General features: G+C 49.9%; 1 protein-coding gene across 1 annotated transcript in view; it reads right to left on the reverse strand.

Annotated features, from left to right (window-relative positions):
* LOC147124901 (serine/threonine-protein kinase 26-like) overlaps positions 1-15,326 on the reverse strand; it is a 157,162-nt gene that overhangs the window by 65,054 nt on the left and 76,782 nt on the right. Inside the window, exon 2 of the mRNA XM_085994618.1 lies at positions 11,236-11,466. Within this exon, the coding sequence (XP_085850744.1) occupies positions 11,236-11,466 (231 nt within the window). The remainder of the gene's footprint in view (positions 1-11,235; positions 11,467-15,326) is intronic.

Here is a 15,326-nt window from a genome sequence, read left to right on the forward strand (position 1 = left end):
TCTGGGGTTGTAGCTGGTGGTCCTGCTTGCTGCAATACCTCTCTCTAGGAGGAATTGCCGGAGTTCCTCGCTCATGAAGGAGGAGCCCCGGTCGCTGTGTATATAGTTCGGGAACCCGAACAAGGCGAAGAGGGCATTCAGGCACTTAATGACCGTGCTACTGGTCATGTCGGGGCAGGGGAAGGCAAAGGGGAAACGGGAGTACTCATCAATGATGTTGAGGAAGTACACATTACGGTCAGAGGACGGGAGGGGCCCCTTAAAGTCGATGCTCAGGCGCTCGAAGGGGCGGGTGGCCTTGATCAGGCTTGCTCGGTCCGGCCTATAGAAGTGCGGTTTGCACTCCGCACAGGTCTGGCAGTTCCTGGTCATGGTCCTGACCTCCTCGATGGAGTAGGTCAGGTTGCGGGCCTTAATGAAATGGTAGAGTCTGGTGACTCCGGGGTGGCAGAGCTGGTCGTGGAGGGTCTGAAGCCTATCGATATGCGCGCTGGCGCATGTCATTCGTGAAAGGGCATCAGGGGATTCGTTCAGCTTGCCTGGCCGGTACAAGATCTCATAATCGTAGGTGGAGAGCTCGATTCTCCATCTCAAAATCTTGTCATTCTTGATTTTGCCCTTCAGCTTGTTATTAAACATGAAAGCCACCGAACGCTGGTCGGTGAGGAGGGTAAATCGTTTGCCTGCCAGGTAGTGCCTCCAGCGCCGTACTGCCTCCACGATCGCCTGGGCCTCTTTCTCGACCGACGAATGTCGGATCTCGGGGCCCTGTAGGGTCCTTGAGAAGGCGGCCACTGGCCTCCCCTCCTGGTTTAGGGTGGCGGCTAAGGCGAAGTCGGATGCGTCGCTCTCCACCTGAAAGGGGATGGACTCGTCCACTGCGTGCATCGTGGCCTTGGCTATGTCTCCCTTAATGAGGGAGAAGGCCGCGCACGCCTCCTCCGTGAGGGGGAAAGAAGTGGCTTTCAGGAGGGGTCTGGCTTTGTCCGCGTAATTGGGTACCCATTGGGCATAGTAGGCGAAAAGCCCCAGGGTTCTCCCAAGTGCTTTAGGGCAGTGGGGGAGGGGTAGCTCCATGAGGGGGCGCATTCTTTCTGGGTCAGGGCCGATGATTCCGTTCTCCACTACGCAGCCGAGGATGGCAAGGCGCGTGGTGTTAAACACGCATTTCTCCTTATTGTAGGTGAGGTTCAGCCGTTGGGCCGTACGGAGGAATTTCTCCAGATTCGCGTCATGTTCCTGCCGGTCGCGGCCGCAGATATTGACGTTATCTAGGTAGGGGAATGTAGCCTGCAGTTCGTTCTGGTCAACCATCTGGTCCATCTCCCTTTGGAAGACCGAGACCCCATTAGTGACACCGAAGGGGACCCTAAGGAAGTGGTATAGGCGCCCATTCGCCTCGAAGGCGGTATACTGGCGGTCCTCAGGGTGGATAGGGAGTTGGTGGTAGGCCGACTTCAGGTCGATGGTCGAGAATACTTTATACTGTGCAATCTGATTGACCATGTCAGATATGCGGGGGAGGGGGTATGCGTCCAGCTGGGTATATCTGTTTATGGTCTGGCTGTAGTCGATGACCAGGCGGTTTTTATCGCCGGTCTTTACGACTACGACCTGGGCACGCCAGGGGCTGCTGCTCCCCTCGATAATGCCCTCTTTCAGGAGGCGCCGCACCTCAGAGCTAATGAAGGCTCTGTCCCCGGCGCTATACCGCCTGCTTTTGGTAGCGACGGGTTTGCAGTCAGGGGTAAGGTTAGCAAACAGAGAGGGTGGCGGGACCTTGAGGGTGGAGAGGCTGCAGGTGTTACGCGGTGGGCGGTTTAACGTTTGCTGGTTGTTGACTGTGAGTGGGGGGGGGGGTCCACCGTATGCTAGGGTTACGCTTTGGAGGTGGGATTGGAAGTCCAGCCCTAGTAGGACGGCAGCGCAGAGATGGGGGAGGACGAGGAGTTTAAAGTTTTTATACTCCGTGCCCTTAACCGACAGGGTCACGACACAGTAGCCGCTGATGTCCGTGGCGTGGGACCTCGATGCCATCGAGATTCGGCTGCGCGTTGGTAGGACAGAGAGGGAGTAGTGGCTCACCGTGTCTGGGTGGATGAAGCTCTCCGTGCTTCCGCTGTCGAACAGGCAGGTCGTGGCGTGGCCGTTCACTTTGATGTCCATCATTGACTTGGACAGATGGTGCGGGCGGGCTTGGTCCAGGGTGACGGAAGCTAGTGTGTAGCTGAGCGAGTCGTTGTCATCTGCGGGCGAGGCGGTCGGGCGTGGTGAGTAAAATGGCGTCTCCCACGAGGTAGGGCCCCATGAGGCACTATTGGGGTCGGTTGCCTTAATCAAAGATGGCCGCCCCCATGACTCATGTGTGGGGATGCTGGCCTCAGTTGCCCTAAACAAAGATGGCCGCCCCCATAGTTCGCATGCGGCACTGCTGGCCTCTGAGGATCCGCTCCTGCAGGCCTTGGAGAAGTGGCCTTTCTTCAGGCAGGTTTTACATGTGGAGTTCTTGGCTGGGCAGCGCGACCTCGGGTGCTTCTCCTGGCCACAAAAAAAACAGCCGGCGGCCCGATCGCGGATGCCCGATGTCGGGGCCGGTGCCGGGGGTGGCGGGGCCGGTCGGGTCCGGGACGCCGACGCAGAGGTAGGTCCCGGGGGCGGCGCTGGGAAGGGTGCTGTGGTAGGGGTCGGGCCCGAGTCCCAGGGTCGCGAGCAGTACCTGGTGAATGCTTCCTGATCTTGGTAGGCCACTTCCAGGGAGATAGCGAGGGCTTCAGCTTTTTCCATGCTGAGGTCTTTAGCTTCCAGCAGTCTTTGCCGTGAGTACTCGGACCGTAGGCCTTTCAGGAATGCGTCGCGGATATTATCTTCAGTATTTTCGGCTGCCGACACCGATTTAAAGTCACAGTTCCTGGCGAGTGCATATAGCGCCTGTGAGAATTCGGCTACTGATTCTCCTGGCTGTTGCGGCCGTGATCTTAGGAGGTGCCTAGCGTACATGTAGTTTACCGGGGTCCGGTACTTCTGTTTCAGCAGGTTGATGGCGGTCTCGTAGGTAGTCATGTCCTCGATGAGAGTGTATACTCTCGGGCTCAGTTGTGCCTGCAGGACACTTAGTTTGGATGCCTGAGGGACGCTGGATTCTCTCAGGTATGATTCGAAGCAGACCAGCCAGTGTTTAAAGTCTGCGGCTGAGTTTGCTGCTCGTGGGTTCAGGTCCAGGTACGGCGGTCTGAGGGCTCGCAGCCAAGCTGGCTGGTGTGGCTGTGCTCCTGGGAGCTGCGCTGGTGGCTCCTCCGCCGGTTGTGACTCGTTGTCGGACATCATTAAATTTAGTCAATAAAATTGATATACCTATCAATTCCTCCAATAAAAGGCGAAGAGTTACGAAGGTGACTAAAGGTTTTTATTGACTAAATAACAGAGCCCACTCTCGTGGGTGATCCGATCCAAGCAGGAGGAATACCAGCCAGTCGCTCACCTTTATACCTGGCCTGGTGGGTGGAGCCAAGGCGGAGTCGGCAGTGGTCATCCCAGGTATAGCAGTGTGGCAAGAGGCGACCTCGTACCGTGATACAATAGTGGTCAGTGATACAGTTATAACGAACAGTGGTGAACAGTGCTAACTACTAACAGTGATACGATAGTGAACGTGGTTTACCACATACTGTTAATCTAAAAGGGGAGGAATTGTTGTGTATGTACCTTTAAGAGAGAACTGTTTTACAGCTCCTGTATACTGTGGTACCGGCAGTGACCACACCTGTATATAAAGCCGGAGCAGGCCTCTGTACTTCAGTCTTGAGACTACTCTACTCTAGTAAACACCTGTTGATTGTTAAGTTACAGCCTCCGTGTAGTTCTTGGGGAAACATCCTATTTAAAGAATCACGGATCTAACAACTACCACCTCTCTGGATCCCTCCACTATCGCTGATTTTTTTTTTCGTTTATGGGATCTGGGCTTCGCTGACAAGGCCAGCATTTATTGCCCATCCCTAGTTGCCCTTGAGAAGGTGGTGGCGAGCCGCCTTCTTGAACCGCTGCAGTCTGTGTGGTGATGGTACTCCCACAGTGCTGTTAGGTGGGGAGTTCCAGGATTTTGACCCAGCGACGATGAAGGAGCGGTGATATACTTCTAAGTCAGAATGGTGTGTGACTTGGAGGTGGCGGTGTTCCAATGCACCTGCTGCCCTTGTCCTTCTAGGTGGAAGAGTTCACGGGTTTGGGAGGTGCTGCCGAAGAAGCCTTGGCGAGTTGCTGCAGTGCATCTTGTAGATGGTACACACTGCAGCCACGGTATGCCGATGGTGGAGGGAGTGAATATTTAAGGTGGTGGATGGGGTGCCAATCAGGCGGGCTGCTTTGTCTTGGATGGTGTCGAGCTGCTTGAGTGTTGTTGGAGCTGCACTCATCCAAGCAAGTGGAGAGTATTCCATCACAGTCCTTACTTGTGCCTTGTAGATGGTGGAAAGGCTTTGGGGAGTCAGGAGGCGAGACACTCGCTGCAGAATACCTAGCCTCTGACCTGCTCTTGTTGCCACAGTATTTATGTGGCTGGTTCAGTTAAGTTTCTGGTTAATGATGACCCCCAGGATGTTGATAGTGGGGGATTTGGCGATGGTAATGCCATTGAATGTCAAGGGGAGGTGGTTTGATTCTCACTTGTTGGAGATAGTCATTGCCTGGCACTTCTGTGGCGTGAATGTTACCTGCCACTTATCAGCCCAAGCCTGAACGTCACCCAGGTCTTGTTGCATGCGGGCATGGACTACTTCATTATCTGAGGAGTTGTGAATGGCGCTGAACACTGTGCAGTCATCAGTGAAATCCCCATTTCTGACCTTATGTTGGAGGGAAGGTCATTGATGAAGCAGCTGAAGATGGTTGGGCCTAGGACACTGCCCTGAGGAACTCCTGCAGCGATGTCCTGGGGCTGTGAGGATTGACCTTCAACCACCACAACCATCTTCCTTTGTGCTAGGTATGACTCGAGCCAGTGGAGCATTTTCCCCAATTCCCATTGACTTCAGTTTTACTAGGGCTCCTTGATGCCAGACTCGGTCAAATGTTGCCTTGGCGTCAAGGGCAGTCACTCTCACCTCACCTCTGGAATTCAGCTCCTTTGTCCATGTTTGGACCAAGGCTGTGATGAGGTCGGGAACCGAGCGGTCTTGGTGGAACCCAAACTGGGCATCAGTGAGCAGGTTATTGGTGAGTAAGTGCCACATGATAGCAGTGTCGATGACACCTTCCATCACTTTGCTGATGATTGAGGTTAGACTGATGGGGTGGTAATTGGCTGGATTGGATGTGTCCTGCTTTTTGTGGACAGGACATACCTGTCACACTGCTGGTCTGACATCTAAAATTGGATGAGCAGATTTTCCTCCAACTAAATATTGGGAAGACTAAAACCATTGCTTTTGGTCCCCGCTACAAACTCTATTTTCTGACCACCGTTTCCATCCCTGGCGACAGTGTGAAGCTGAGCCAGACCGTTCGCAACCTCGGTGTGGTGTCTGACCCCGAGATGAGTTTCCGGCCACATATCTGCTCCATCACCAAGACTGCCTACTCCCACCTCCATAACATTGCCTGACTCCGACCCTGCCTCCGCTCATCTGCTGCTCAAACCCTCATCCATGCCTTTGTTACCTCTAAACATGACTATTCCAATGCTGGTCTTGTCGGCCTCCCATCTCCACCCTACATAAACTTGTGCTCGTCCAAAACTCTGCTGCCAGTATCTTAACTCACTCCAAGTCTTCTTCACCTATCACCCGTGCTTGCTGACCTTCACTGGCTCCTGGTCCGACAACGCCTCAGTTTTTAAATTCTCATCCTCATGTTCAAATCCCTCCATGGCCTCGCTGCTCCCTATCTCTGTAACCTCCTCCAGCCCTACAAACCTTTGAGATCTCTGCATTCCTCCAATTCTGGCCTCTTGCGCATCCCCAATTTTAATCGCTCCACCATTGGCGGCCGTGCTTTCTGTTGCTTAGGCCCCATCCTCTGAAATTCCCTCTCTGCCTCTCTCGCTTCCTTTAAGACGCTCCTTAAAATCTACCGCTTTTGGTCATCTGTTCTGCTATCTCCTGCTGTGGCTCAGTGTCAAAAATGTTTTTACTGATAACGCTCTTGTTAAGCGCCATGGGACGTTTCGCTACATTAAGTGCACTCTATAAATGTAAGTGGCTGTTTTAATTTCAGGGAATTCCAGAGCGTGGGGCCAAATGGCTGAAATCACATGTGCCAATGGTGGGAGGAGAGATATACTGGAGGCCAGAGTTAGAGGAATGGTGATTGGATTTTGGGGGGGGGAGGGAGGGGGGGGGGGGGGGGGAAAAGAGGGGAACTCTAGCACAGGAAGTGGTGACACAGGTCAGTCAGGCATTTCCTTTCCACTCTCAGAGTGAGATCTCCACAAGACGCCAAAATTATTCATAATGAGAGAAACAGAATCGGTGCAGAAACTACGAGTGGCGTCAGGGGCCTGATGGACTCTGAAGGGCACAGAGTTTGTGTGGCAAATACAAGAAGGGCAAGAGAAAAGGCAGTGAGCCTGTGATGTGTCTACTGTTTATCGAATGAAATAATTCCCAGGATTCAAACTGGTACTGCGCCACCTGGAAACACACCCCCCAGGTGCTTCTGCATTGTTTGAACTTGAGACTTTTAATGAGCAGTCCCTTCTACTTATTTATTTTGGCCATTGAGCATGTAAAAACTGTACAGCCCAAGGTGGGAGAAACAGTTTGGGAAACCAGTAAAAAGAAAGAACTTGCATTTATATAGCGCCTTTGATGACCTCAGGATGTCCCAAAGCGCTTTTCAACCAATGAAGTACTTTTGAAGTGTAGTCACTGCTGTAATGTAGGAAACTTGGTGGCCAATTTGCAAACAGCAGATGTGATCGTGACCAGGTAATCTGTTTTTAATGAAGTTGGTTGAGGGACAAATATTGGCCATGACACCGGGGAGAACTCCCCTGCTCTTCTTCGAATAGTGCCGTGGGATCGTTTACACCTGCCCGAGGGGGGCAGACGGGGGGCCTGGGTTTAACGTCACTTCCGAAAGACGACACACCTCTGACAGTGCAGCACTCCCTCAGTACTGCACTGGAGTGTCGGCCTAGCTTTGTGTGCTCAAGTCTCTGGAGTGGGACTTGAACCCACAACCTCATGACTCAGAGCAGAGAGAGTGACCCACTGAGCCACGGCTGACACAAAAGTTTCCAGTTAATCTGGAAAAAAAGAGACTTGCTGATGTACTTGCTGTCAGCAGGTCACCAAGAACAAGACCCTCAAGAGTTTCGGGCTCCACACTATGGGAAGGATGTTGAGGTTATAGAGCGGGTGCAGCAAACTAGGATGCTGCCTGGTATGAGGAAATGAAAATACTACAACAACAACTTGTATTCATATAGTGCCTTTAACGCAGTAAAATGTCCCAATGCACTTCACAGAAGCTTTATTAAACAAAATTTGACACCAAGCCACATGAGATATTAGAACAGATGACCAAAAGCTTGGTCAAAAAGGTAGGTTTTATGGAGAATCTTAAAGGAGGAGAGGTAGAGAAGCGGAGAGGTTTAGGGAGGGAATTCCAGAGCTACTGAAGGCACGGCCACCAATGGCGGAGCAATTAAAATCAGGGCTGCTCAAAAGGCCAGAATTAGAAAGGCTAGAAAAATTGGGACTGTTTTCATTAGAACAGAGCAGATTGATAGAGCTGTCTATTTTTAGCTCTGTGCCTCCCCTAGCTGCTTACAATTGTGGGGCCTGCCAATCCTAACCCCCTACTTCTCCTCATGGCTCACTCAACACCAGGAGGTTCAGAGGTAGCTGGCTGGCTGATGTTTTCCAACAGGAGCCCCGGGATACTGAGGAATTCCTGGTCTTTGACTGAGGAAAGCAGAGAGCATGAAGGCAGGCTACTCGTCAGCTGTGAGAAAGCATCCCTTCATGGGAATTAAGATTTTGGCCCTGAATTTGTGGTCGGAGGCTTCCTGTGGGAAAATGCGTCTGATCTGCAAATAAAATGCCCGCGGAGACTCGCGGTCCTGGGCCTCTCCGGGTACCCGCGTATCCCAGGGATGCAGGCGGTTTGCAAGCACTCCTGGGGTCACATGGGGATTTCATTTATTGGGCTGGCCCACAAGTATGAATGGGAATACCCCAAAAAATACATATACACAACAAAGAAATAAATTATTTTTACATATTTAAATTAACTAAAATGCCAATTAATTAAATATATAAAACAAAAATTTAATTTTTTGAAAAATAAATTTAAATGTTCTAAAGGGGCTAAAAATAACCTTACCTTATTTTACAGGGTTTTTTTAATGTTTAAATAATTGGGAAAAAATTATTTTTATATTCATTTAAACTCTTACGCCTGGTAAAAGCAGGCCTTACGTCTGCTTTTACCAGGCGTGAGAATTTCACAGGCATTCGCTGGGCAGAAGTTGTGCAAATAGCCCAACTCTTTCCTCCCCCCCGCGGATGCCCTTTTCCCGGGGATGCATTAGATCCATCAAGATGATACTTGACAGATCGCAAGTTCTGGGTTTTCGCACCTGCACTTTGCGCGCGAAAACCCGGAACTTGCGCAGCTCTTACGGGTGCGTATGTAGCTCGTACGCGCCTGTAGGGGCCGCAAATTACGGGTCAACAGGTCTAAAGTGATTCTTACAGTGCTTCCCCACATGTATGGTTGTGAGGGAAGGGGGTATGTAGGGTATTGTGGGACCTCCTGCACATTGCTGGTAAGTGGTAGAAGGTGTTCAGTGTTATAAGGCATGACTGCTTCTTGTTACCTCGGCTGCCGTGCAGAGGTCAATGAACTTCTTGTGCCATTGAGTAGCTACGTAGGGAGTAGCTACAGGTGGCATTCACTGTCAAGGCCACCTCCTGCCACAGGGCCTGGATTGCACCCTCAGCCTCCCTCACTCACTCGGGAGCCATAAAGCTGGGTGCTCCTTTGCTGGATTTCAGGCAAAACACAACTGAATAGCTTGTAAATCTGGGGGCCAGTGCCCCGAGAAACCACCAGCCACAGACACTGCAGTAAGCCACATTGTTACAGATACAAGATGACTGCCTTGGCCCCCTCATCTGTTGCAGCCACTTTAATAGTGTAAATAGCACTGGATCTCTCTCTCTTTCCCCCCCCCCCCCAGAGGCAGGTTTTCAACAAGAGAATGTAAACAGTGCACAATGCCAGCTGATGATATTAAAATGAAGTTGACCGAGGAAACCTGGATAGCATCCTAGCAGCGGGTAGAAGTGCAGTCCTCATAGAATCGCACAGCACTGCTCATCCCAATAGCCCTGCAAGTCTTTTTCTTTTCAAGTATTTTTTCAATTCCCTTTTGAAAGTAACTATTGAATCTGCTTCCATCACCCTTTCAGACAGTGCATTCCAGATCATAACGCCTCGTTGTACAAAAATATTGCTCATCTCTAATTATTTTGCCAATTATCTTAATTCTGCCTCCTCAGGTTAACGACCCTCCTTCAAGTGGAAACAGTTTCTCCTGATCTATTCCTTCAAAACCACTCACCCTGAGATACTGCCAGCAGTAAACCCACCATGGGGGACATTCTAGGCCGAGGCCTCCAAGCTTTTAAAATGTTACTGATCAGATTAGGCCATACAACACCTGTAAATTCAACCGCACATTCAGTGGAATGTAGGACACCAAACCCTTTCATTTGGTTAGTTGTCACCAAAATGTTTTAATTATTCAGATGACTAATAAGGTGCATTCTACACTGTGCTCTACTCTCTCTGGGACTGGAGTGAGGGATATACTCCCACTCTCAATATCAGCAGGCTTATGGAAGCACTTCTTCAGCATAAGCACTGACATTGAATTCCTTCAAGTCATTAGTTAGATCACAGTAATATGTGCTGTTCTGGGCACCCTAATTATAGGAAGGACATTAGAGTAATGGAAAGGGGACAGTGAAGATTCACTCAAATGGTACCAAGAACAAGGGATTATTGTTAAGAAAGGCTTAAAAAAAAAAAAAAAATCGGGAGTTCATCGTCATACAGTTATACAGCACAGAAAGAGGCCCTTCGGCCCATTGTGTCCGCGCCGGCCATCAAGCCCTGTCGATTCTAATCCCATTTTCCAGCACTTGGTCCACAGCCTTGTATGCTATGGTGTTTCAAGTGCTCATCTAAATGCTTCTTGAATGTTGAGTGTTCCTGCCTTTACCACCGTTTCAGGCAGTGAGTTCCAGATTCCAACTACCCTCTGGGTGAAAAAGTTTTTCCTCAAATCCCCTCTAAACCTCCTGCCCCTTACCTTGAAACTATGCCCCCTGGTTATTAACCCCTCTACTAAGGAGACACATTCCTTTCTATTTACCCTATGTCCCTCATAATTTTGTACACCTCAATCAGGTCCCCCCTCAGCCTTCTCTGCTCTAAGGAAAACAACCCCAGCCTATCCAATCTCTTTTCATAGCTGAAGCACTCCAGCCCAGGTAACATCCTGGTGAATCTCCTCTGCACCCTCTCCAATGCAATCACATCCTTCCTATAGTGTGGTGACCAGAACTGTACACAGCAAAGTTTTCCCAGGGAAACAGAGCAGGTCAATGGAGGGATCTGATAAAGGTTTTCAGGGTGTGGAGATGCCGGAGTTGGACTGGGGTGGGCAAATGTAAGAAGTCACACAACACCAGGTTATAGTCCAACAGCTTTATTTGAAATCACAAGCTTTCGGAGCGCTGCTCCTTCGTCAGGTGAAGTGGAGAAATGCATATAAGCTGTGTCTTTATGCATTTCTCCACTTCGCCTGACGAAGGAGCAGCGCTCCGAAAGCTTGTGATTTCAAATAAAGCTGTTGGACTATAACCTGGTGTTATGTGACTTCTTACAAAGGTTTTCAGGACTATGAAAGATTTGGCAATGGTAGATAGTTGGTAAATTGGTAACAGGAGGACATAGATCCATGAATATCACAAGAACAAATAGGGGAAGTTATTTTTTAAAGAGACAGTTATAAGAACATGGAATGCTTTACCATACGTTGCTATTGAATGAGAGACTAGAACATGGTTCAAAAAGGAATAATAGGAAAGGATACAGGAAAATGGGACCAGTGTAGGTAGCTCCAGGTAAAGAGCTGGCACCAGCACGATGGGCCAAATGGCCTGCTCTGTGCTGTAATTTCTATGATTTGACTGTAATAAAATACATCAAATTATTCATTACCTTTAAATATGATCCAAAATACTTGGTTACATATGGACTATCGCACTGGCTTAGGACAGTTATTTCCTGTTGGATATCTTCTATTTCATCTTCAGCTTCTTCTAGGTCAATGATTTTGATAGCAACCACTTGCTGTGTCCGATTATCAATTCCTTTGAAGACTTCACCAAAAGACCCCTTTCCAATCCGCTCCAGTTTGGTAAACAGTCCCTCAGGGTCTGCCCGGTGATTCTGAAGAATAGAAAAAAAAATTAGTCAAGATCTGCTTCCTGGTGTGATAAGCTGACAGGTTTTCATCACACACACTCCCTGCACCTCCCAAACCCGCAACCTTCACCTAAAAGGACAAGGGCAGCAGGCGCATGGGAACACCACCACCTCCAAGACACACACCAGCCTGACTTGGAAATATATCACCTTTCCATCGTCACTGGGTCGAAATCCTGGAACTCTCCCTAACAGCACTGTGGGAGTACCTTCACCTCGCGGACTGCAGCGGTTCAAGAAGGCGGCTCAACACCACCTTCTCCAGGGCAACTAGTGATGGGCAATAAATGCTGGTATTGCCAGCGACGCCCACATCCCGAGAATTTTTTTTTTTTTTTTTTTTTTTTAAATCCCCCCACCTGCCAACACTCCACGCCTCGCCTTGCCCCACCCCAAATGCAGCTCCTGTGCACTGGGCTAACAGTAGGGCAAGATACTTGCATTAACTGTACCAATTGTTTCCAGTCCAAATCTCGAGCGCCAGCTTCAGTGATAGCTGAACCAATTAGGAAAACTAAAATGCCTCACATTAGTTGTTTAAGAGACAGATAGCAAAAAACACATTTCACTTTTTAATCACCATCTTCTCCCATATAGTGGAATTTGCTTCCTTGACAGAAGGAGGCCATTCGGCCCATCGAGTCCATGCCGGTTCTCTGCAGAGCGATCCAGTCAGTCCCATTCCCCCCCCTCTATCCCCGTAGCCCTGCAAGTTTATTTCCCTCAAGTGCCTATCCAGTCTCCCCTTGAAAACATGGAGTGTCTTCGCTTCCACCACTTCAGTCGGCAGCGAGTTCCAGGTCCTCACCACTCGCTACGTAAAAAAGTTTTTCCTCACATCCCCCCCCTGCATCTCTTGCCCAAAACCTTAAATCTTAAACCTTAAAGTCCTTGTATCATCAACTAGTGGGAACAGCCTTTACCCTGTCTAGCCTATCCAAACCCGTCATAATCTTGTGCACCTCTATCAAATCACCCCTCAACCTCCTTTGCTCTAATGAAAAGTCTAGAACGAGGGGCCATTTTTACATGATTAAATGCAAGAGGTTAAGAGAGGGCAGGAGAAACCTCTTCTCAGAGAGTTGTGAGGCTATAGAATTCACTTCCAGGATTACTGATTGTGGCAGAAACGATGTTCACATTTAATATTAGATTGGATGGGCGGATGAAGGAATGTGGGTTGAAGGGATTGGAAACAGGGTGGATAAAGTTAAACGGCACCACAGATTGGTTGGGCCGAACGGCCCTGCTTCCGTGTTGCAACTGTTATGTATATTTCAATAAATTGAAGGTTGCAGAGGAGTCAAGTATTGCACGTTGCAGAAAGCAACATTCGCTCCTACCAAAATGAGATGACTCGGCACACCCAGATAATGCGGCAGGTGATTGCTGCCCACAGTAAAGTCGCTACCACTCAAGAAATGTTTGTAACAAGTCCCTGCAGGATAGGATCGATGGGCGTTCATTCTGTTCATTATCTCAAAACTGCCAGGTGGAGCTTTGAATCTTAAATGGCCTGCCTCTCCCTTTCCTTTAGGCACAATTCGAATCGTTTTTTCGCCTGAAGGGTTAGAGCCTGGGGGTAAAGGGAGGGGGATCTGAGCACTTTGAGAAAGGGGATCCAAAACATAATGTACTCTTCTTGCCTTTCCTATCAGTAAACCACAACGTGAACCAGAACCAAAAGTTCAAAGCTTCGGTTTCTGGCCAAGATACACCAAGATTTATTGAATGATTTCCAGTTCGAATGATGGGCCCGCACCCAAAGTGGCCGCCTGTTTTTTTTCTCTCTGCAGATGCTGACGCACTTGCTGTGTATATTTCCAGCATTTTCTGTTTGTTTTCCTTTTTTAGTTTTGTTCTTCTCCCACTACTGTCCCTCTCCTATTCCATGCTCCTGGTGGGAATGGTGAACCAATCCAGCACATAGAGACGCTCAATGTCAAGCTCTGGCACATGCAACAAGGTGAAGTTTATGCAGTACTGAAGGAATGTTGCTTCCAAAGATAATGCGATCCATGGTTGCTCTGATACGATATACAGAGGTGATCACATTCATTATGACACCATCAACTGCGCATCGATGGTGTAGAGCCACTCCAAGGGAGATCGCCTGTCTGTGCAGCGTTTTGTTAGGTGATGGACAAATTGGACTATTAATACAGATGAACCCTGATGATATTTAGTTTTTTTCCTATTAGATTAAAAATCTATTAATTTCCGAGAAAACCCATCCCCTGGATCCTACTCCCAAAAGTGTGTGGGACAGTGGAGGCAGGAGAGGTGACGAGCAGTATTTGGAAGGACAATTCTAAACTTAGAAACGTAGAACAGTGCAGCACAGAAGGAGGCCATTCAGCCCATCGAGTCTGTGCCGGTTCTTGCAAAGTTCCACTCCGCTCGCATCCCCCTCCCCTGCTCTTTCCCCATATCCCTACAATTTTTTCTGCTTCAAGTATTTATCCAATTCCTTTTGAAGGCTACGACTGAATCTCTAGCCACCACCCTATCAGGCAGTGCATTCCAAATGCTAAGCAGGTGGGCCCGATCCATAAGGTAAGTGCATTTACAGCACTAACTGTGGGCCAGGAGGAGCAGGGCTGCTTCCCTCCCCACCACTAGAGGACCATCATACCGCCATCTCGCACCCCCTCCGACCGCCATCTCGCACCCCCTCCGACCGCCATCTCGCACCCCCTCCGACCGCCATCTCGCACCCCCTCCGACCGCCATCTCGCACCCCCTCCGACCGCCATCTCGCACCCCCTCCGACCGCCATCTCGCACCCCCTCCGACCGCCATCCCGCACCCCCTCCCGACCGCCATCTCCCTCCCCCCCCCGACCGCCATCTCTCTCCCCCCCCGACCGCCATCTCCCTCCCCCCCCGACCGCCATCTCCCTCCCCCCCCGGCCGCCATCTCCCTCCCCCCCCGGCCGCCATCTCCCTCCCCCACCCGACCACGATCTCTCTCCGCACCCCCCGACCAACTTGCTGCCCAGACCTCTATTTTGAGATACAGAAAAACTGACGCCCATTCTGAAACTGCAACGAAGTTAACCCAATGCTCAATACTCTTCAACACTGGACATTTTGGCAGAGATGGACCAGTCGCCTTCTGGGTCGAAGTTCCTTGACAGAATACAACATGGCGTGGCAAAGGGAAGGGAGGGATGCACAAAAGGGCGGAGGCAGAGAAACTAGGGAGGGTTGTAGGTTTCAGAGATGGTGGAGGAGAAGCCAGAAAGGGGTTTAAAGGCATCGGAGCCAATGTAAGTCAACATGCACAGTGGTGATGGGCGAGCGGGTCTTGAGGCAGGATAGAATATGGGCAGCAGAGTTTTGGGCGAGTTGGAAGATGGGAGGAGGTCGGCCAGCACAGCACTGGCATAATATAGTCTGAGGTGTGACAAAGGCATGAATGACTGCTTATGGGGCAGAGGAATTTGGATAGCGGTGGAGGGAGGGGACGTAATGGAGGATATGGGGTCAAAACTTAGATTGAGGTCAAGCAGGCTGCCAAAGTTGTGAACAATCTGGTTCAGCCCGAGACAGTAGCCAGGGAGGGAGCAGAGTTTGTGTGAGGGCCAAAGACAATGGATTCAGTCTTCACAAGGTTTGGCTGAAGACTTCATCCAATACTGGAGACCTGGCGAGCAGTATGACAGTACAGGTAGACTATCCTTTATCCGAAAACCTCGGGACCAGCCGTGTTTCGGTTTTAGGAAAATTTCGGATTTCGGAAGGTGCGCGAAAACACTTCGGTTTTCAGAGGTAATTCGGTTTTCGGGAGTGCGGATAAAGGATACACTATCCCTTATCCGA

The sequence above is a fragment of the Somniosus microcephalus genome, chromosome 1 (genome assembly GCF_052327205.1).
Source record: "Somniosus microcephalus isolate GS21.2 chromosome 1, FLI_Smic_1.0, whole genome shotgun sequence".
Classification (NCBI taxonomy): domain Eukaryota; kingdom Metazoa; phylum Chordata; class Chondrichthyes; order Squaliformes; family Somniosidae; genus Somniosus; species Somniosus microcephalus.